The 22,849-nt window shown below is 39.6% G+C and overlaps 1 protein-coding gene across 7 annotated transcripts in view; it reads right to left on the bottom strand.

Moving 5' to 3' along the window:
• Scn8a (sodium voltage-gated channel alpha subunit 8) overlaps positions 1-22,849 on the bottom strand; it is a 176,870-nt gene that overhangs the window by 34,301 nt on the left and 119,720 nt on the right. For all 7 annotated transcript variants that reach the window (XM_058576372.1, XM_058576371.1, XM_058576370.1 and 4 more), the window contains 5 exons: positions 22,164-22,296; positions 17,139-17,377; positions 7,865-8,038; positions 5,411-5,767; positions 112-582 (listed from right to left, as the gene is read on the bottom strand). In XM_058576372.1, coding sequence (XP_058432355.1) covers positions 112-582; positions 5,411-5,767; positions 7,865-8,038; positions 17,139-17,377; positions 22,164-22,296 — 1,374 coding nt within the window. The remainder of the gene's footprint in view (positions 1-111; positions 583-5,410; positions 5,768-7,864; positions 8,039-17,138; positions 17,378-22,163; positions 22,297-22,849) is intronic.

Raw genomic sequence — 22,849 nt, 5'->3', positions numbered from 1 at the left:
TGGCTTTTGAAGAATCTACCAAACCCAGAACTGAACCAATCCCTGGGGTTGACAGAGTCCTGTTTGCTATTTCACATAGAATCAAGGCAGGTTTCTGGGCTGGGACCTTACATCTTTGCTGCCTTCAGGATCTGACTCGCTGCTAACATCTTCTGTGTTGAGGTTCTCAAAGTCAGACTCGCCTACAGCAATAGGCACCCGTACAGTCAAGTTGGGGTTGTTGATGAAGGACATGTGGTCCTCATCAATGATATACTTCTCCACGCTGCTGCCAATGCCACTGGTTGTACCATTGCCATTCTTCTGGAAGTCACCATTCCGGTGGATGTCTGCACCCGTATGGTTGGCAATGCAGTTGGCCTTCTTTTCATATAACTCATCCAGTGGTTTCACTTCATCTGCCTCACGCTGCTTAAAATGAGCCTGCATGAAGGCATGCACTTTTACTTTGGTCCAAGCCACACCCTTCTTGATGCGAATTACTGAGATCTGTAGGTTATTCATTTCTCCATCATCATCTGTGGCTGCCAGGTTGTCTGCACTGAAGGAACTCAGAAGCAGGGCCAGAAAGAGGTTCAGCACCTATACCAGTAGCATTTGAAAAAGACATGATTATAGAATGGTCTTAGGAATAATTACCTTGCTGCACTAGGGGCTGCAAATTAGAAGCCAACAGAATTTATGTAATAGATTCAAGAATTCCTTTTTCTTTTTCTTTTGGTACTGGGGATTGAACCCAGAGGCACTTAACTACTGAGTCACATCCCCGCCATTTTTTAAATATTTTATTTAGAGACAGGGTCTCACTAAGTTGCTTAGGGCTTTGCTAAGGTGCTGAAGCTGGCTGTGAACTCACTGTCCTCCTGCCTCAGCCTCCTGAACTGCTGGGATTATAGGCATGTGCCATCAGACTGGGATAGATTCAAGAAATTCTGTTGTGTTTCTTTGGCCTGTATAGTATTTTAAATACTCATGTCACCAAGTAGATTTTTTTTTTAAATTTTAATACAAGTAGCCTAGCACCTCTTTTCTTGGCTATTTTACAGTTGTACATATGGACTCCAAAATATACGATTTCTCTTACAACCAGAAAAAATAAAGATTGTATTCATTTTGATTAGAAAAATCTCTGAAAATAAAAATAGGTGGATATAGATTTTGGGGAAGGTCAAAGAATACATAGATGCCATGTATTCACAAAGAGTAGCCATGCTAGAAAAAAACAAAAAGCAAGGCTTGGTGAACCATACTTCCATACAACAAATAAAGAAGGTAGAATTCAAATATATTTCATATCATCTTATTTTAAGAATAAATTTTGAAGAGCTGGGGTTGTAGCTCAGTGGTAGAGTGCTTGGCTAGCATGTGTGAAAAACTGGTTCAATTCTCAGAATCACATATAAATAAATAAAAAGAAAGGTCCATCAACAACTTAAAAAAAAAAAAAAAGAATGAATTTTGAGGCTGTGGCTCAGTATGTGTGAGGGCTTGTCTTTGATTCCCAGTACCACAAAACAAAAAAAAAAAAAAAATGAGTTTTCTTTGCTTTCATAACATTTGTAAAAATAAAATAACTGCCAGTCATGGTAGTGTGTGCCTGTAGTGCTGGTTACTTGGGAGGCTGAGGCAGGTGGGTAGCCTAAGTGCAGGAATTTGAGGCCAGCTTGGGCAGTATATTGAGACCTCATTTCAACAAAACAAAATTAAATAAAAAAATTATAATAGGGCTGGGGATGTGGCTCAAGTGGTAGTGCGCTTGCCTAGCATGCATGAGGCACTGGGTTCGATTCTCAGCACCACATAAAAACAAAATAAAGATATTGTGTCCACCTAAAAAAAAAAAAACCTAAAAAAAAATTATAATAAAAACTTTAGCAAGACAGTGATGTCGTCTTCTGTGTTCATAGCCAAGTGTCAGGCCACCAGATACAACTTTATTTGTTTTTGTTTAAATTTCTTATTTTATTACAATGGACATTAAGATTAACTTATTTGGCTAGATGTAGTGGCAGATGCCTGTAATCCCAGCAACTCATGAGCCTGAGGCAGGAGGATTGCAAGTTTAAGGCCAGCCATAGCAATTTAGCCAGATCCTATCTCAAAAAAAAAAAAAAAGACTGGGGATGTAGCTCAGTGATAAACTGCTACTGGGTTTAATCCCTAGTACCCTCCACCAACAATTAATTTATTTTTATTAAGTCCTACTTTGAAAAGAGGGAGAAGTGCTCATTTCCTGATTTAATTTGTTCTTTACTTTGTCATACTTTGGAAGAAGAGAAGGGCATACATTTTAGATAGAGATAATAGTGTATGTTGAGAAAGAGAGTAGAAATAATAAATAAACTATAAGTATTTGGATCATCTGGGCTATTTGTAGAGTTAAAAAGAAACTGACAATGGGCTGGGGTTGTAGCTCAGTGATCGAGCGCTTACTTAGCATGCACGAGGCACTGGGTTTGATCCCAGCACCACATAAAAAAAACGAAATAAACAAAATAAAGGTATTGTGTCCATCTACAACTAAAAATATTTAAAAAGAAGAAGAAGAAGGAGGGCCTGGGGATGTGGCTCAAGTGGTAGCGCGCTCGCCTGGCATGTGCACGGCCCGGGTTCGATCCTCAGCACCACATACAAACAAAGATGTTGTATCCGCCAAATACTAAAAAATAAATAAAATTAAAAAAAAAAAAAAAGAAGAAGAAGGAGAAATTGACAAGCCAGGTGCAGTGGCACATGCCTGTAATCCCAGTGGCTTGGGTGGCTAAGGCAGGAGGATCAAAGCCAACCTCAGCAAAGGCTAGTCACTAAGCAACTCAGTGAGACCCAGTCTCTAAATAAAATACAAAATAGGGCTGGGGATGTGGCTCAGTGATTGAGGCCCCTAAGTTCAATCTATAGTATAGGGAGAGGGGAAGGAAAGAAACTGACAAAATGGAATAGGAGAGGGCTTGGAAGGCCAAGCTGAGGGATGTAAATTGTATTTAATTGGATCTACCATTGTTTTTGTGCTACTGGGGATTGAACCTAGGACAAGGGTACTTGCTAGGCAAGTGTTCTACCACAGAACTACCTCCTCAGTTTCCCCTCCTCTTTTTAAATTTTATTTTGAGATGGGATCTTGCTAAGCTGCCTAGGCTGGCTTTAACCTTGAAATCCTCTGCCTCTCTTTTCTAAGTAGCATGATCACAGGTGTGTGCCACTATGCTCAGGTCCACTATTTGTTCTGAATAAAGGAGACACAGAGGATGACAGATTTGAGAAAGTCATTCCTATTTGTTACATATAGAGGAGGTTTGAAGCTAGAAAGCTGTTGCAGGCATGAGCTGATGAAGTTTGGATCAAGCTCTTATGGTCCCAATCATTAGCATTTGTCAGTCTCTAGGAGGAAGCAGACCCTTGTTAAAACACAATTTCCTTGCCCTACGTTGAAAAGACCCTGATTCAGGAGATCTGGTGAAGGGTCTTCGACTGGGTTTTATTAATGAATGAGTCTTGGGTGATTATGATGCAGGTGGTCTTCAGACCACACTTTTAGAAATACTGCATGGATTACAGAATTGCAAAGGAAGGGGTAAATCATAGAAATATGATGGAGAAAGATGAAAAAAGACCTGTGAAGTAAGATGTAGTTAAGAAAGATATACTTAAGATGGATTAGTGCTTGCTGATAGTAGAAAGAAAAAGAGAAAAGGCTCCAAAGTTATAGGATCCTAGAGACTAGGTGGGCAGGGCTAAACTAGAGGGAACCTGGAAAAGTGTCATGGCGGGCAGAGATGACTTCAGCCCTGTGCTCAGGTGCCTGGAGGCAGACATGGGGAGATGTCTGGGGACAACAGAGAGGGTGGTGAGGTAATGGGGCAGGAAATGTTGATACATTACATGACAGGAAGCAGGAGCGTACTCTCTAAAGGAGTGAAAACATTTAGAGACACTGGAGCAGAGGGAAAGGTGCAGGAATGGAAAATAATATTAATTAGAGAAGTATCACGGTAGCTACTTTTACAGGTCAAATGAAAACATAGGATAGCTATGTCTGGTTCAGAGGCTGGTGAGTAGGATCCCTTGGCTGGCATATTTCTTTTTTTCTGGTACCAGGGATTAAACCCAGGGATGCTTAACCCCTGAGCCACATCCCCAGCCATTTTTATATTTTATTTAGAGACAGGGTCTTGCTGAGTTGCTTAGAGCCTTGCTAAGTTGCTGAGGCTGGCTTTGAACTCATGATCCTCCTGCCTCAGCCTCCTGAACTGCTGGGATTACAGGTGTGCACCACCTAGGTGCATAGGTGGCATATTTCTTCATGGCAGAAAACAGAAAGGAAATAATATGGATGAGTTCATAAGGGATCATTTGAGCTTGCCATCTTCCAGTCCTTCAAGCTCTGTACTTGCAAGTAGGATCTGGAGACCTGATCCATAAATTGTGATTTCTCAAATTGTGGTGTGCAAATAAATCACATAGAGATCTTGTTATAAATAAATATTCTGATTTAATAGGTTTGGGGTGGGGTCTAAGATTCTACATTTCTAGCATACTCCCATGCGATCTCATTGCTGCCGTCCTTAGATTATGTGTTGAGAAACAAGTTATTAAAATCTCTGCTGGTGATTCTTCCATACACAGAGGCAAAAGACAGGTAGGTGGAGGAGCAGAGTAAAGCAAAAAAAAAAAAAAAAAAAAAAAAAGATTTCCCATTTATACAGATAAAGTCAAACTCTAAGATGATTTAGATCAGTGGTTTTTCCATGTAGAGTAATTTTGTACTCCAGGGGACATTTGGCAATGTCTAGAGTCTTTTTTGGTTATCCCAATTTGGGGGATGCTACTGGCAGCTTGTGGGCTAGGGATGCTGTTCAGTTCTACAAGGCACAGGACAGTCTTACAGAGAATCTGATGTTCACAATGCCACGGTGAAGAAATCCTAGTTTAGAAAAAGGATTTTTTTTTTTTTTTGGTAGTTGAAAGAGCACAGTGTTGTAGTCTAGGTTCAAATAGAAGCCTTGATATTTAATAGCTGTATGATCTTGGGAAAATCACTTAAGTTCGTTGAGTTTTGTTTTTTTAACTATGAAAAAGGGTTGGCAGATTGTGTTGTGTTATGACTTAATAGGTCCTCTTTTTTTTTTATTTGAAGATGGATACAATATCTTTGTTTATTTATTTTTATGGTGCTGAGGATCAAACCCAGTGCCTCACACATGTGAGGCAAGCACTCTACTGATGAGCCTCAACCCCAGCCCCTTAAAATACCAGTCTCTCCCTCATCTGTATCTTAGGGTTCCTGGTCCAAGAAAGAACTAATATTTCAACAGACATGGAAGGTGAGAGAGGGACTATGTAGACTGGGCTTCTGGGCCAAGGGTAGGATGTTCAGGGCAAAGAACAAAATTTTGTTATAAATTATACTAACCACCAAGTTGCCAATAACCATGACCATCATAAAAACAATGAGGCACATGGCCTGGCCTGCCACCTCCATGCAGTCCCACATGGTCTCAATCCATTCCCCGCATAACACTCGAAAGACAATGAGGAAGGAATGGAAAAAGTCATGCATGTGCCAGCGAGGGAGTTCACAGTCCTGGTTGATCTTGCAGACACATTCTTTGTAGCTTTTCCCAAAGAGCTGCATTCCCACCACGGCAAAGATGAAGACAATAATGGCCAGCACCAGGGTCAGGTTGCCCAAGGCACCCACTGAATTTCCAATAATCTTGATCAGCATGTTCAGGGTGGGCCAGGATTTGGCCAATTTGAAGACTCGGAGCTAAGAAGAAAATAAATCAACAAAAACTAAATGATACTCAATCCATTGTCTTATCACGTGACTAAAATAAAAACATATAAAATTCATAAGATCAGCTTAAATTTATTTAACTCCCTTGAGAAATTCCCAGTACTTTCTTAGGGGTCTTAGACTAACAGGGGAGAAACTGAGGTATAGATAAGGGAAAACTAATTAATTTCAGAGTAAGTGAAAATTTAGAGCTAGGATCTAAGAATGCTGCCTCTAGTACTTTGTATTAGATCCCGAATCCATCTGCTTTTTAAAAACTCACACATGAACATATCTTTTTCTATTTATTTCCCATTGATGTCTCAAGGTACATGTGAAAGAAAACATGATTTGTTGGAAACTAAAAGATCAGTATGGCAAGGACAATGAGAAGAAGTCATCTATCACCTTAAAAAGGCAAGCATTTAAAAATTCTAAGTGTTAGCTGGACATGGTGGTGCACACCTGTAATCTCAGCAGCTTGGGAGACTGAGGCAGGAAGATTGCAAGTTCAAAGCCAGCTTCAGCAATTTAGTGAGGCTCTAAGCAACTCAGCAAGACCCTGTCTAAAAATAAAAAATAAGAAGAGGGCTAAGAGCTAGGGATGGCTCAGTATTTAAGTGCCTCTGGGTTCAATCCCAGGTTAAAAAAAAAAAATCTCTTTTGCTTGCCAATAAATAATCAATGGCTGCTACGCAATTTTGTGATATGCTCAGAATAACTTGGAGAAAAAGTACAACTCCCAAGTAGAGACAGTTCTACAAATATCATGAAAAGAGCCTATACTGTTATTAATTCAGAGGACAAAACTCTTTGATTTGAACATTTGTTTTTAATTTAAAACTTGAGTCTCATCTGAGATGGGTTGCCTTATGTGTGTATCTGGGCCACTTATATTTTTTTCCCCTTCCTGGCTTCTAATTTATTCAGGCTATTAATTTTCTGGTTTCTCTCTTTCTTTCTTTTTTAATTTTTTTAGTTGTAAGTCAACACAATGCCTTTATTTTTTACTTATTTATTTTTATGTGGTGCTGAGGATCGAACCCAGTGCCTCACCCATGCTAGGCGAATACTCTACCACTGAGCCATAACCCTGGCCCCTGATTTCTATCTTTCATTCCTTCCACTTATAATTGATATAATAAGAACTATTCTCAAAAAGTCAACTGTGGGATGGATCTAAACCAGTTACTATTAAGCAGAGGTTTCAGAAACTTGACAGATGCTAGATGTTATTTTTGACTTACACCAAGTGAGAGCTCTGTTTTACAAATAGTTTTATTCCATTCCATTTCTCTTTCTTTGATTTGCTGAATATCCTGGTGAAAAAACCTTAAATCCTTTCAGTTGCAAGTGCTTAGGCATCTTCCTGATTGGGAGAGAAAACCCTAAACTGTTCTGATGCCAATGAGGCAGCAATGAGCTTGGAGTGAGATACCCTCAGTGTAATTCAGTTTCTCCAGGGACTTACTCAAGACATAACATATGCCTCTATTTACAGGTAGCTCCTTTGAGGATTTATTAACTGTTCTTTCAGGGTCATTTTAATAAATTACACATTACTTCAAATATGTTAATAAAAAATTCTTCTGAGCTAATAATGTGGAAAACCCAATGTTCAACAACTAATTTCAATATAATTTTAAAAAAATTTATTTTATTCCAAATTTCTAAAAGGGGTCACTATGATAAAAGAAACAAGGAAAGCCATCTTTGAAAATGGAGAGATTCTTTCCATTTCAGGGGATGCTCAGATAAAGAAACAGTTCCCCGGTAAACTAAATTAGACCTCAGAAAAGCCCTTAAGAAGCCTTTATCTTTTAGGTTAGCATTATTTTCTGATGAAATTCCCCAAATTCATTTCTGTTTGCTTATTGACTTAAAAAACCGACTTCTACATTGTGCATCTAATGGGAAAGTTTTCAAGCTTTTAGTAGCTAAGTCAACTAAATGTCCAACTGGAATTGGGAGTAGAATATAGCTAAGGCTTTTTTTTTTTTTTTAAACACAATTAAATTTACTTATACAAAACTCTTTCTAGTAGTTGCAAGATAGGAAATTAAAAGAAATCGGAGAAATATGGAATACCAATCGGAAAGATCGCAGCACCGAAAGCCCCTCCACGTCTGCTAGACCCAGTTCCATTAAACTGAGGGAGACAATAAATCCGTCAAAAATGTTCCAACCTTCTTGGAAATAATAGTAGGGATCCATGGCTATGAGCTTCAGGAACATTTCCGCTGTGAAAATTCCAGTGAAAACCTAAAGAGGGGAAGGCAGGAGGTAAGGAAAAGAAATAATAGAGAACGCCTTCATCACCATCATTGGATACAGTATGTCCATGAGACCTCAAGAGGCAGGCTTGGTTTCTGCGTCCACAGATATCAATACCTGGATGTCCCACAAGCACCCCATATGATGCAGGAAAATCTCCCTGTTTTCCCCTTTAATACTTTAGGGGGCTGGGGATGTGGCTCAAGCGGTAGCGCGCTCGCCTGGCATGCATGCGGCCCGGGTTCGATCCTCAGCACCACATACAAAGATGCTGTGTCTGCCGAAAACTAAAAAATAAATATTAAAAATTCTCTCTCTCTCTCTCTCTCTCTCTCTCTCTCTCTTAAAAAAAAAAGTTAAAAAAAAATAAAGACTTTAGCCCCAATGTCCCCATATTTGTTAACAATTAAAGGCAATTAAAAAAAAACAACCTAAGTAATGTTAATTGCACACAAGGTGACTCCTTTTGACAAGGGTCAGCAGTCTCTTTGAATGTATATGCTGGGGGTATTTGTTTTAAAAAACCAATTGCTTTCAGCCAGTCATGGTGGTCCCTGCCTATAGTCCCAGTGACTGAGGCGGCTGAGGCAGGAGGATCCTAAGTTTGACGCCAGCCTAGGCAACTTGGTGAGATGCTGTCTCAAAATAAAAATATAAAGGGCCTGGTGGTATAGTTCAGTGGTAGAGCACTTGCCTAGCATGTACGAGGCTCTGGTTTTAGTCCCCAGTATGGCAAAACAACAATAATAACAACACAAGAAAATAGACATTATTATTGCTGTGGGTATATACGTGACTGCATGACCAATGTAATTCTGCAACCTGTACACTCAGAAAAATGAGAAATTATATCCCATCTGATTCAAATGTATGATATGTCAAGATCATTGTACTGTCATGTGTAATTAATTAAAACAAATTAAAAAAAAAGAAAAAAGAAAAAGATATTTGAAAATTAAAAAAAAAAAAAAAAAAGAACAACACAAGAAATCATCTCATAGAAGTAGATAGTAGTTACCAGAGGCTGGGGAGGGCAGGGAAGAGAGGGAAGGAGAGAGGTTGGTCAATGGAACTGTTACAGTTAGATAGGAGGAACAAATTCTGGAACAAGCAGGATGCCCACAGTTAGCAAAAATGTATCTTGTATTTCAAAATAGCCAGAGAGGACTTTGTTCTCATCACAAAAAAATTCTAGTGGAGGTAATAGGTATGCTAATTGACCTGAATGTATCATTACACAATATATACATGAATTGAAACATTACACTGTACCTCATAAATATGTACAATTATGTGACAATTAAAATATAAAAACAAAACTTGTAAAAAAAAAAAAAAAGATCATTGATTGTTATTAGCCCTCACTTGATAGTATAGGTCTTAGGAAACCAAGACATATTTGACACGATTTTTTCTTTTTAAGTCATAAAAGCAGTTGAATAGCATCAAAAGTGTGTAAAATATAGCAAAAAATACCCATAATCTCATTACTTTGCATATCATTATTATTCTTATGCATTCTCTTACTTTTTCATATACATTCTGACAGTATTAAAAATCACAGAACACATAATATCTTAGGTCTTATTTATGATCCATCTATGCTGCGTTTTTCTAATTTCTGCTTTTATTGCTATATAAGAGACTACTGGTGGTTGGGTGCAGTGGCACATGCTTGTAATCCCAGTTACTTGGGAGGCCGAGGCAGGAGGACGCGAAGTTTGAGGCTAGCCTCAATAATTTAATGAGACCCTGTTTCAAAAGAAAACAATTTAAAAAATGGCTGGTGGTATATCTCAGTGGTAGAGCACCCCTGGATTAAATCCCTAATAACACACACACACACATATACAATTATACTGGTGCCTACCACACATGAGGCCCTTGATTTAATCCCTAGCACTGTAAAGAAAAAGAGAATATGTGTGTGTGTGTGTGGGGGGGGGCGGGGGGGATAGATTCTACTAGGTGACTATACCTTCAAGAATTTTTCTTATTGTTAGAGACTTTGGTGCTTCCTTCTTGATTTTTTTCAATATGATAATGATGTAAGAAGTGTTAGGTTTGCAGTTTATTGTGCACAAGAATGACTTATTCCCTAGGTCGCCTCCTCCTACTCTTTTACCTGACAGAGCACCTTGTGTTTCCAAGGCCTTCTTATCCTGCAGTCTTATTAAGGTAATATGCAGGTGTCCCCTATGAAAAGATGAATACCCTCTGGCCACATAACAGACTTTTACTGAAAACTATGTTTTTAGAGGGGAGGGTTTTTCATGCAATAGGTTTACAACCATCATAATAATTAGTGCTTGTAATAACTACCTGATCACCAAGTTTATATGTAAAGAAGTTTTTTTTTTTTTTAGAGAGAGAGCGAGAATTTTTTTTAATATTTATGTTTTAGTTTTCAGCAGACACAACATCTTTGTTTGTATGTGTGAGGATCGAACCCGGGCCGCACGCATGCCAGGCGAGCGCACTACCACTTGAGCCATAATCCCAGCCCACATGTAAAGAAGTTTAAGAGGGCTGAGGTTGTGGCTCTGTGGTAGAGCGCTTGCCTAGCATGGGTGAGGCACTGGGTTCGAGTCTCAACCACACATATTAATTAATTAATAAATAAATAAAGGCCCATCAATAACTAAAAAGAAAATAATAAAAAAAAGAAGTTTAAGAAAAGCTTTGAAGACACAGTCTGAGAATTAAAAATAGTAAAAAATGCTTACATTATAGATGCTGTTTAGAAATATGTTAAATTAATATATAGCAGTCACAAAATAGAAGGACTTGATAGAAACACATGAAAATGGATAAATGGGCTCTTAATTTTTCTATTTGAAGATGCAGTATTGTAAAATGGGAAAAAATTCCTAAAGAGATTCAATTTTGCAAAATCAAAGCTCCTAGTGCAAGCTAAGTATCTGCACATGGAATAGTCCCTATCCCCCAGGTTAAGGCCACGTAGGGACAGCTAAGCAAATGCTGACATATATTTCAACCTTTGTGTAAATCCAGCATAGTTTTCTACATCTAGAAATGTTAGCCTGTTTAACAAATACTAAGCAGAAGCTTGATCTATTATCCCATGGTCTCATGGTGAACATATAGGAAGTGCTCAGTAATAAGCACTAGCTGACTGACCATAACAGCGGCACCAGGAAAACGCTAGTTCTAACAGGGAACTCAACAACTGCAGTTAAGGTGATGCTGCCTGTAACTGGAATGAATGATTCTGGATGCCCAGTAGGAACTGTTCACAACAGAGGCCAGCTGCCACACTGCTTTGGCACATGGTATGCTATTAGTTGGGTTGTATGTCAAAATGCATCTGGAACTATTAGTTGTGTGACAGAATTATTTTTTTTTTAAAGACTGAGACAAGTGCTGGGTACAGTAGTGCATACCTATAATCCCAATGACATGGAAGGCTGAGACTGAAGGACTGAAAGTTCAAGGCCAGCCTCAGAAAGTTTGAGGCCAGCCTGTGCAATTTATCCTGACCCAAATTAAAGAATAAAAAGGGTTGGGGATATAGCTCAGTGGTAGAACACCCTGGGTTCTGTTCCTCGTATTGCGGGGGCGGGGGGCAGGAGAGAGAGAATGGATTTAAAGTTATCCCTACAGTAACACTCTTACTAGCACTGTGATGATTTTAGGGGAGAAAAAGGGACTTATAAGCAGCACGTCAGCAACTGCACATAAGTGTCAATCTTGTGATCATCACCAGATATTCACCTAAGAATTTATGTTCTAATACCATCATTCTAGAAGTATAGGAGAGGATCCTTGGGGTCTCTAAGATCCTTTTAAGGTACATGAAGTCCTCCTTTTCTATCTACATGTATTGGAGCCCAAGTGGGATGGCAGGGGTTCAGCTCAGGATGGGGAGACAGTCCTTGAGGAGGCGAGATGTCCTGTGGGGACAAGCCTGGCATGTGCTATCAGAGCCAGGGAGAGGTGTCCACTTTGGGAGACAGTCCAGTGAGGGCTATCAGAGGTAGGACAAGGAGGGTGACACCATAGGATGTAGCCTAGGATGACTATACCACACAGATAGAGGCCCAAGTAACCAATATTAACTCAGACCTCTGTAGCATAGAATGGGAGGGTGTCCACATTGGAGGGAGGTAGGAGAGCTGGCAGAGAGTAAGAGCTTAAGTATGGTGCAGATGGTATCTCCAGGGTAGGACACATGAGTAGAGTGAGGAGGAGCTCCTCATAAGGGAAGACCCAACCTGGATATCAGCCCATAGAGGGATGAGGACGGTGTTCACACAGGGAGGTAGTCCACTGCAGGATGTGAGAGCCCAGCTAGGTGAGAGGGATGTGTTCAGCCACTGAGCTAGGTGGAAGGATAGCCTAGAGAACAAGTATGGGGATGTGGAGTGAGGGGAGTGTCCATGCAGACAGGTGTCATCCACTGTCCATGGAGACAGGTAGTAGCCTTAGCAGGCTAAAGAGAGGCAGCCTGGTATGGGGAGCAAGATCTAGCAGGATAAAGAGAGCACCGTACACCTAATGCTGGGGAAAGGCTGCTGTGTGGTGAGAGGCTGTCCGTATGCAGAAGGTCCCCTGGGAGGCATCAGAGTCAAGTGGGATAGGGGAAACAATGATGGCTTGCATGGGCTGTCAGAGCTTGCAAAGTGTGGCGGGGGCATCCGTCCACTTGGAAGATACTGGCAAGGATGCTGGGGGTGGAGGCATCAACCTCTGTGCATGCTGAGGATGCCCAGAATGGAGAGTCAGTGCCTGAACATAGTGGGGAGGGTAGCCACACTGTAAGAGGTAACGGTGGCTTTCTGACCAAGTAAGTGTATCAAAGAGAGTAGCAATGAATTTCTTTCTGAGCAAACTAGAAAGTACCTAGTGGGTCCTGGACTAGAACTGGAAGTTACACTATCCTCTCATGGTTGTCAACACATATAGCAAGCTTGCTCTAAATGGCTCATCCTTTACCATGAGGGTTGTATGTTGCTCTAAGCAATAAGCACACCCAGATCAGTTTCAAATATTATTTCCATTAAAAGATCAAGTCTTTTTGAGAAATGGCTGATTGCATTTCCAAAATGCAAAATCAGCCTGCCCAGAAAGCAAGGACATATCAAAAAACAAGGATATATCAAAGCAAGGATATATCAAAGGACACACAAGTTAATCTACAGGGCCTTCCAATGGTCAAATTTAAATGTGAAAGTAGATAACATTACTGGATTATAACTCATTGAATAGAACTGAAAACCATGAGTTCATACTGACATAAAAAAAGGAATAACTCAAAAGTTGAGTGAACAGGAAATTTAGATAGTTTCAAAATGTTTGCCTCACAAATACTTATTAATCATAAATGTGAAAAGAGTAACTCTATAGGGAGAAGCCTGGCAGACACTACCTTAATCAAATGATCAAATGAATATTATCAGTAACAGAATAAAGGGAATTTTGTGACACCTAGTAGATACAATGAGAGGAAGGCAACCTAACTTGTGTGATATCCCTATTCAAAGGCAAAACTTACATCTAATCAAGTGGAAGCATCAGACAAATGCAAATTGAGAGAATTCTACAAAATAAGCGGCCATGTAATCTTCAAAGTGTCAAGGCCATAAAACCAATAAAAGCCTGTGGAACTCTTCTGGGATAGAGAAGATTAAATAGATATGACAATTAAATGCAAAGAGTAATTTGGGACCTGCATCCTTTTGTTATAAAGATCATCACTGGGATCTCTGGCAAAACCTGAAAAGGACCTGAGAATTAGAGTTTGTAATGTAGTAAGATTAATCTCATGATTTTGCCGTTATATGATGGTTATGTAGGAGAATGTATTTGTTTATTAAAAAAACTCACACACACATTAAAGTATTTGGGGTGATAAGGCTATGTTGGTAAGTTACTCTTAAAAGTTTTTTATACTGTACTTGAAACTTTTCTGTAAGATTCAGATTGTTACTATAATGCACTAATAACAATTTTAAAAATACTCAGATTGTTTAAAAGCAACCTTATAAACTTACTGTTGTATTCATTTGGTTCAAAACAGGCAAGAAAATAATCATTACATTTACCTACTATATAATACAAAGTCTATATAAGTCACATAGCCTCCCTGGGCTTCAATTTTCTTCATAAAACATGGGAATTGAATGGAATTATTTCTAAGATTCTTCCTATGATTAGCATTTTCTCTTTCAGGGAGTTGGTGGAAGAGGCAGAAAACTTCAGTTTGCAGAAGGCTATTCTCATTTTCCCTCAAAAACATCTACGTGATTGATTGTCTAGGGATCAATAGAATTTAACTCACTGTCCCAGGTGCTGGGAAAAGTCTCCTCTTTCCATCCTAAGACAAGCTTGTACCTTGCTTCAACCAAGCTAGTCAACCTCACTTTTTTCCATCCTCTTATTCTTAGATCAAAGATTCTATCCAAATCTCAAAATCTTTGAAAATTCTCCTACTGAATTATATTAATGCAGTTCCTGATATTTACAGGGTACTTTTAACTACCCCAAATATTTTTGAATAGGTTCTCATTTTATCCTCCCAACCACGGAGGAGATGGCATTATCCTCATTTCACAGGTGCAGACCGTTTCTCCACAGAAATCAATGTCTGATTTAAGGTTAAGCAATCTCTAACAGGAACCAACACCCAAATCTTCTGGCTTCTAATTCTGTGTTGTTTTCACCAATTCAGCACTTGTTTTTTCCTTTTTTGTGGTGCTTGGGATGGAACCCAAGGGCCTCACACGTGCTAGGCAAGCACTCTACCACTGGGCCACCACCCAAGCCTCAACACTCATGTTGATTAGCAGCAAATATGTCTTTGAGTTTCTGCTACCATCCAGAAAACACTCAAATGTACGTTTCCTTGAGGTCCAGCAAATACCCAACTTCCTTATCTGACATCTCCACTCAGTGGATAGACACCTCTCAACCAGTACGTACAAACAGAACTCTGGATTTTAAACTCCAAAGATGTTTCTTCTTCAGTAAGCCCCATTTTTCCATCAGTTACTAAACTCTGAATCTAGGCATCACTTATTTTTTCCCTCACTTTCATACCCAGCCCACAGTCTGCAGAACCATTCACTACTCTATTCGGACTATTAACTGTTCAGTCACTGTTCCCTGAACTCTTGCCTTCTTGTTTTAGAACTGGGTTCTGAGTTGGCTTGCCTTGGGAGTCCCTGAGTATTAGCTGCAGACATCTTTTTCTTCACTGACAGCTGTCAGCAAAGTCCTCTGAATGCTCACAACTCTAATTTAGGTGTCATCTTAAGCCTTAGTAGACTTTTAAGGAAGGAAAATAAAAGTTATTTGCTAGCCCAGTGCAGAGGCAATAATACTGGTGGTAGGTGAAAAGGCCTCTCAAAATCCCTTTGGTATCATGGACCGATTCTGCCAAAAGCAAGGAAAAGCTCAGACATGGAGGAAAATGCAATGCTACAGAGAAAACACCACTGTCACCACCATCAACAATGAGCATCATCAGATCATGTTTCTTGTTACTAACTCTTGGCTATCTATGATTGCTGACTGGCTTAAGATGCTGCTTGATGACCAAGGCTTCTAGTCAGTCACACAATGTCCACCACAAAGTCAGTCAGCAGGATTCCAGCACAGTCCCAAGACTGTGTTGTTTCCAAAACTATAGTTTCACTGTGCTGCCCTTAAGAAGCCTGAGCAGTCACTAACCCCAGATATGGAGACTTGGCAAGACCACAGAACCATCTGGGGTGTGTAGCAGGAAACACTACAGGCTAAAGGTAAAAGATCTTTTTGCCATATGTTTTCAGAATGGGAACTAAAAATGATATTATAGAATATCTAATAAATGGTAGGTATTGGGGGCTGAGGCTGTAGCTCAGTGGTAAAGCGCTTGCTTTGCACGCGTGAGGCACTGAGTTCAATCCTCAGCACCACATAAAAATAAAGATAATGTGTGTTCAACTACAACTAGAAAATATATATATGTAAAATATTAAAAAAATAAATAAATGGTAGGTATTATAATTAAGGTGGAAGCTCCGTAAGAGAGAACAAAAAAGATGAAACGAATGAATAGGACACTCTAAGAAGAGATCATGCTCCAGTTAAAAATTGGGAGCTAGATATAAACATACCCATGGGCAACCCCAAAGGAATAATAAGGCCCAGATGACCTACAGGATTCTTTCTAACTCTTTACTGTCCATTAGAACTCAATCAACTCCTGATTTTTGTACCAAGGAAGTAAAACAAATCATCTCTAAATAACAAGTACTCGATTCAGAATACACTGTGTAATCTATTTTTAAAAACTGCAGCTTATTGCATTTGGGAGGCCAAAGTAGGAGGGTTGCAAGCTGTAGGCCAACTTCAGCAACTTAGCAAGACCCTGTCTTGAAATATAAAATAAAAAGGCTGGGGATGTAATTCCATGGTAAAATCCCCTGGGTTCAATCCCTAGTACCAAAATAAATAAATAAATCTGCAATCTTATGAATAATATAATAAATTAAATGTGACTTAAGCTAACATTAAAATAAATTTGGCACAGATCAACTAATAGCAGAAACTGGATGATGGCCCAGAAATTGGATGGAAAGGGGAACCAGCATAGGATTAAAAATTTCCCATAAATAATCCCCACATGGATAAGTAAGAGCTGACGGTGCAGTAAATTTCAGTGCTTAATGCACTAAAGAGCTGCCCTATTTTGTGGTGGTTGTTACTTGAGGTGAAAGGGGAAGTTATTTGCTAGAACAATGCAATGCAGGAATCAATGTGAGAAATGGAATGAGGGAAAAAAAAACCCACAGAAGTTCTTGGCTCAGGCTGCTGAAACCAACCCACTGTCCCATTCTGTCACCATGGTTGGTTTCCTGCCAATAGCTCCTAAATGACGTCTTCAAAGTTCTGTAGAAAGAGGAAACAGCTGAGGGATCACAACAGTGAGCAGAAGTGCTGGTGTCATGGCATATGTGGAAGCATTTGTCTTCCAATTAACTATTACTTTCTTGTCAACTTGTCAACTCCAGTACCAGAAAAAGATGTTCTATAGGCAAAACATGCTCAAATCATCATATCAAGACACAGCACTCCACCTTACCAGATTTCCTACAGCCAAGACGTGCTCAAACTGTGGCGTCATAGGATGGTGCTCCATTGCCATAAAGAGCGTATTTAGAACAATGCAGATGGTGATGGCTAAGTCCACAAAAGGGTCCATAACAATCAAGTTCACAATCTCTTTGAGCTTTATCCAGTAGGGGTGGCACTCCCAGATGAGAAAAGTATTGGCAAATTTATACCAGCATGGTGGACACTTTCTCTGAGACTCTTCCAGCTCTGCAGTAAGAAAAAAAAAAGGCCCCTTAATCAGAGTGAGAAAGCAAAGGGACAATATGATCTCTGAGGTCAGGTCGTTATTATTGTTATTATTATGAGAATAAAGAATATTTAAGTGTTGATATTCCTAAGTATTTCCCTCCATTCTTTCCCTTAAAGTAGAGAGGAGGCATGATCCATGCAAGTTACTTCCCTATCAACAATGATCCAGTTATAATTTATATAAGACCCAACATTCTAGTTACAGTGTAGACCACAGTAGTTAGGAGCTTAGCCTCTGGGGTCTGACTTCTTGGTTCAACTTGCTTCAACACTTACAAGTTGTGTGAACTCAGGCAAGGTAATTGATTTCTCTAGGCCTCAGTTGCCTTGTCTGTAAAACTGAGCATACACTTTTAGGTTCTGGGACTAACTGAGTTGTATAACTCATTTTAAGAGGTTACATGAGTAGGATTAAGGGTTAAAGGAGATGATGCATCTAAACCAGTCAGCACAGTGCCTGGCACAAGGCAGGTCCTCATTAAATGGTAGGGATTATATTATACATTGTAACAATAAGTTCTTATCAGAGAAGCACAGACCCTAAAGCCAGACACACCTAACTTTAATACTAGCTTAGACATCTGCTAAGTGTAGGACCTTGAGTATGTTGCTTCAATTTGTTGTGAGAATTAAAGGAGTTAAGATATCCACAAAGTGCCTAAGAACACATAGCACAGAGTAAGTTCAATGGAAGCCTTTGCTCTTATTATTATCTTCATCAACAGGATCAGCATTGTCAGCTAGCCACCATGTGGAGTATATCTATTATGTTCTCAAAGAAGCACATACAAGTCACTGCTCCTACCTTCAGTGAGTTTGTAATTCACAGCTGAGTTAGAAATATAATTCATATCCTTAATCCCTTCTTTCCTTTTTCTTTCTCCTTCTCTCTTGCCCTTTCCTACTCTCATCTTTTCCTTCTGTCGTTGTAGTTTTTCTCTTCCCCCCTTTTTTTTTTTTCCAAATAAGATCTCATAAGCCAAGAACTGCTGGAGTTATAGCAGGATAGGAGCCTGGAGCCCAGTATAGTTGACTTCTTCCTTTCCTGAGACACCTCTCCAGAATCCTAGGTTCTCCTCATACAGATGGAGAAGCTGCTGGACTAGATGGTCTCCATGGTTATTTATGAAGCAAAAGATTAAAAAGAACAAAGGTAGAGAGTCACTCAGCTGGTAGTCACACAGCATAGGTATGAAGACCTAGGTACTAAAGTTCTCCATGGATTAAGTATGAACTGTGTAATACTTGGATTACAAAACCCCAAGGTCCTTGACCTAAGAGGATGCTTTTTAAAAGAGAAAACCTATTAGAATGATAATTCTTAGAAAGAAGGTATTGTTTCTAAAGGATTGGCTATTACAGCTTCCTCCACCCTGCCTAATCCTACTGACAAAATAAAACTCATTGTGGTAATTAAAAAAGAGCTCTCTAACATTGCCCCCCAAAACAAGATGGCAGCCATAAATCAGTCTCCTTTCCCTTTCTCCAACCAGCTGGATGGTGCCCATGGTGATGGCTTTATTTTAGATGGGGTGTTAGTTGGGTGTCTGATTGGCTCCCTGGTTGCTAAGAAAATGGTTGCCTTGGTTTTTCAGATTTAAGGGCCACAGTAAGCGCCACGTGGGAGTTTGCGTGGGAAAGGAAGTCTGTGAAGAAAATTTGCTTTGGCTTCTTCCTCATAGAACTCCCTCCCTTCCCAAGGTAAATTTAGTTTTCTTCCCCAAAAAAGAAAATGAAAAGGTTCTCTTATTTCCATAAATTCTTATAGTACATATTTGGAAATTTGGTTCCGTTTCTTTTTAAATTTCCTCCTTCTCCAAATGTCTGTAGCCCGCCAGCACCTGGAGGTTGAAGCCTGACTGTTCACATTTCTGACAGATGACACAGTGCCATGTTTTACAATGTACTAGGCCGAAAGTCCTTTGAAATAGCAAGAGGGTTTTCCTACCCTACCGGGCACCAAGAAGATCCCTACCGGGATATTAAAAATCTCTTATCCACATTAACTGAGAAGAGGAAATCTTCAGGATAATCTTTTATCCCACAGAAACAATGTGGGGTTTAGGAGCTAGAAAAGATTACTAGGTGAATAGGGAGGTTTATAAAATGACCTACAACTTTGCAAATTGTTACTGGCTCCACTGTCTGGATGGTGAACTATCTGGTCTGGAAGAATGGGTTAATAGAAGGGTTAATAGAAGGGAGTTAGGTGTCCAAAGGTCTGTGGGTTTCCCCTATTTTTTTTTTTAATATTTTTTCCCTTAGTTGTTGATAGATCTTCTTTTTTTTTTTAATATTTACTTTTTAGCTTTAGGTGGACACAATATCTTTATTTTATTTTTATGTGGTGCTGCGAATCGAACCCAGTGCCTCACACATGCAAGGCAAGTGTGCTACTGCTGAGCCACAGTCCCAGCCCTCTACTTTGTTTTTTGACATTTTCAGAGAGTTTACTGCAGGTCTCAGCCTGGGGGTACTGGGAATGGTTTTCTGAGAGAGCCTAAGTCCACAAAGACTAAGAGGTTTCTGAAGACAGGGTTTCTCTTAATTCAACAACTTTTTTTTGATATTGAGGGTGGTTTACCACTGAGCTACATCCCCAGCCCTTTTAATTTACTTATTTTTTTAAAAAAATTTGAGATAGGATCTTACCAAGTAGTTTAGGGTCTTGCTAAATTGCTAAAGCTAGTCTTGAACTTGCAATCCTCCTGACTCATCCTCCTGAGTCACTGGGATTATAGGCTTGTGCCACTGTGCATGGCTCAATTCAGTAACTCTTAAGCACTTGCAATGTGCTCTGCACTAGGGGTATAGTGATGAAAAGTCCCACCCTCACAGAGCTTTCAGACCTGCAGAAAAGTCAGATATCAAACAAGTAACCGCACTGACCCTCAGTGCTTATCAGATGAGTTAAAGAATGAGTAAATAAACAACGGCAGCAACAGTTACAGCCAGTCACTTCTAGGAAGTGTCTGAAACAGTTTACCTGAGAGTAATGCCAAGTCCCATCATTAATTCCTCACTCTTACTTCCCTAGCTACCTTCCACAGCTTTGCTGCTTTGAGAAGTCAGACTACACTATTCTTTGTTTATACCCCACTCCCAGACTTCTGAAATATCCCCCTCTGAAATTTATGGCTCTGCTAGTTATGAATCCTGCTGAGTTTACTTGATCCTAGGGAGTATGTCTGCAATAGGATGGGCTGAGATAGGCAGAGTTTTCTAACTGATTACAGGATTCTAGAATTCTTCACTGTAGTTTCTAGGTAGGTAGGAACCTACTTTTTTGGTTTCAAAAAAATAATTATTTTAGGGCTGAGGCTGTGGCTCAGTGGTAGTGCACTTGCCTAGTATGTGTGAGGTACTGGGTTTGATCCTCAGCAGCACCACATATAAATAAATAAAATAAAGATCCATCAACAACTAAAAAAATATATAAAAATAATTATTTTAATCTTTGTATTAAAATAACATCAGTTTCCTAACTGAAAGTCTGGGAAGCAGGAATAATTATTCATTCATTGCTGGCTGTTAATGTAGCAACCATTAAATATGGAGGATTGGGCTGGGGATGTGGCTCAAGCAGTAGTGCGCTCGCCTGGCATGCATGCGGCCTGGGTTCGATCCTCAGCACCACATACAAATAAAGATGTTGTGTCTGCCGAAAACTAAAAAAATAAATATTAAAAAATTCTCTCTCTCTCTCTCTAAAAAAAATATGGAGGATTTGTCAGAATGGTTAAATAGTAATAGATCCTTTTCTTTTCTTTTTCACCCATCTTGCTATTTTGCCCAGGCTAGTCTCAAACTTGGGACTCAGCGATCCTCCTGCTTCCAAGTAGCTGGGACCACTCCAGAATAGTCTGAACATATAATGAGTCAAATGACGATATAGGCAGAATCAATGGGAATATTGCAAAGAAAAACCCAGTCACCGACTTTACCTCTAAGAGGAGCCTGGAATGTACACCAGGCCTGGAGAAAGGGCTGATACTTGCCAGGGGCCCCATGGTCTAAGGGAAAATCCTCAGCTAATCCTCAATCTGTCACGTGTCTGGAGATAACCACCTCAAATAGAGAGTTTGGCACTGACAACAACATCGCTGCAGATGTGCTATGATTCAATAGTGGCTGCTCTTTCCCTGTGGCAGAGTGCCTAAAGTAGAGGGGGTTCAACTTACCTAGTCACACGTCAAATGTATTTATGGATATGTGGGGGTGTTTGAAGAGAGGCAGAATTAGGTGCAATCAAAATGCAGAGTACATTCTTCCCTCAAGAAAACCCAAAAGGGATCTAAGTAATTAAAAGGAAGAGAAAAAGGTGTGGTTTGGGGTAGAGGCCATTAAAAGGAAGAGAAAAAGGTGTGGTTTGGGGTAGAGGCCATGAAGGGGATTCCATCATGTATCTTTTCAGTGCTTGACCCACATTCCCTGATGTCTCACAACACCCCACAGGCTCCTCATGATGCCGATTACTGAGGCTTCCTGAGATTTTCTGGTTCATTCTCTGTTGCTCCTTCAGCCTTTTTACCTGTCTATATACGATGTTGACAGATTTGAAGTACTTGTTTGATTCTCTGCACATCAATTTGTGAAGAGAATTTGTGATACTGTTTTCTACAACCAGTAAGATCTATTCCTAAAACTTGGAGATAGTTTTTGAAAAACTCAGATCAAGGGACAGGGATTATATTTATCATGCACACTACATACTTATATCTCAGCAGCATCACAGGGCACATACCTTCTACTAGTGTATTTGTAACAACACTCATTATACTGTTGATTCTGTCCTTCCGTCCATAGGAGGCCAGTTGGTCCATGGACACTAAAAGAGATCCAGGGCCTTTTTTCTTAATTTCCACCTCAGTTGTTGCCTATAAAAAGATAGCAATAGGGTAAGAAAGATCTGATAAATGTAAGGCTGGGCCTTATTGGATAGATGGTCCAGAGTATGAGCAAGAACATATAATCTTCATTACTTCTTAAATTTATTTTCTAACACCAATTCAGCAATCTAGTCACTTCAAGAATGAAATAAGTTGGCTACAGTTCATCCTTAGTTGTCTAGATAAGACCAAGTCACTTAAGTTATGCAAATCTACAATGAATCTAAGAATCTGGCTGGGACCCAAATACCTCACTTGGTTAATTCCAACCACAGAGTAGAAAGACCAAACCCCCCAGGGAACTACCACTAGGAGTGGACCCTGAGTTTTCTTGTCTAATCTTACATCCATGGCATTTGGCTAGAACTGGTTCACATGATAAAATAAGTCAAATTCACTTTTACCTGAAATTTCACTGAGGCTAAGTTCCTGATCACACTGAAAATTATGGATATTGTTTCTTCCCTGGGTAGGAGCACCATTACTCTTAACAAATCATCCCTTTCAGAGATCAAATAAGCATTAGCCTAACTAAACATTA

This window comes from Marmota monax, unplaced genomic scaffold (genome assembly GCF_021218885.2).
Source record: "Marmota monax isolate L192 unplaced genomic scaffold, Marmota_monax_Labrador192_F-V1.1 WCK01_AAM20220418_F8-fsc00012, whole genome shotgun sequence".
Lineage (NCBI taxonomy): Eukaryota > Metazoa > Chordata > Mammalia > Rodentia > Sciuridae > Marmota > Marmota monax.
This window is presented reverse-complemented; position numbering and strand designations above follow the sequence as displayed.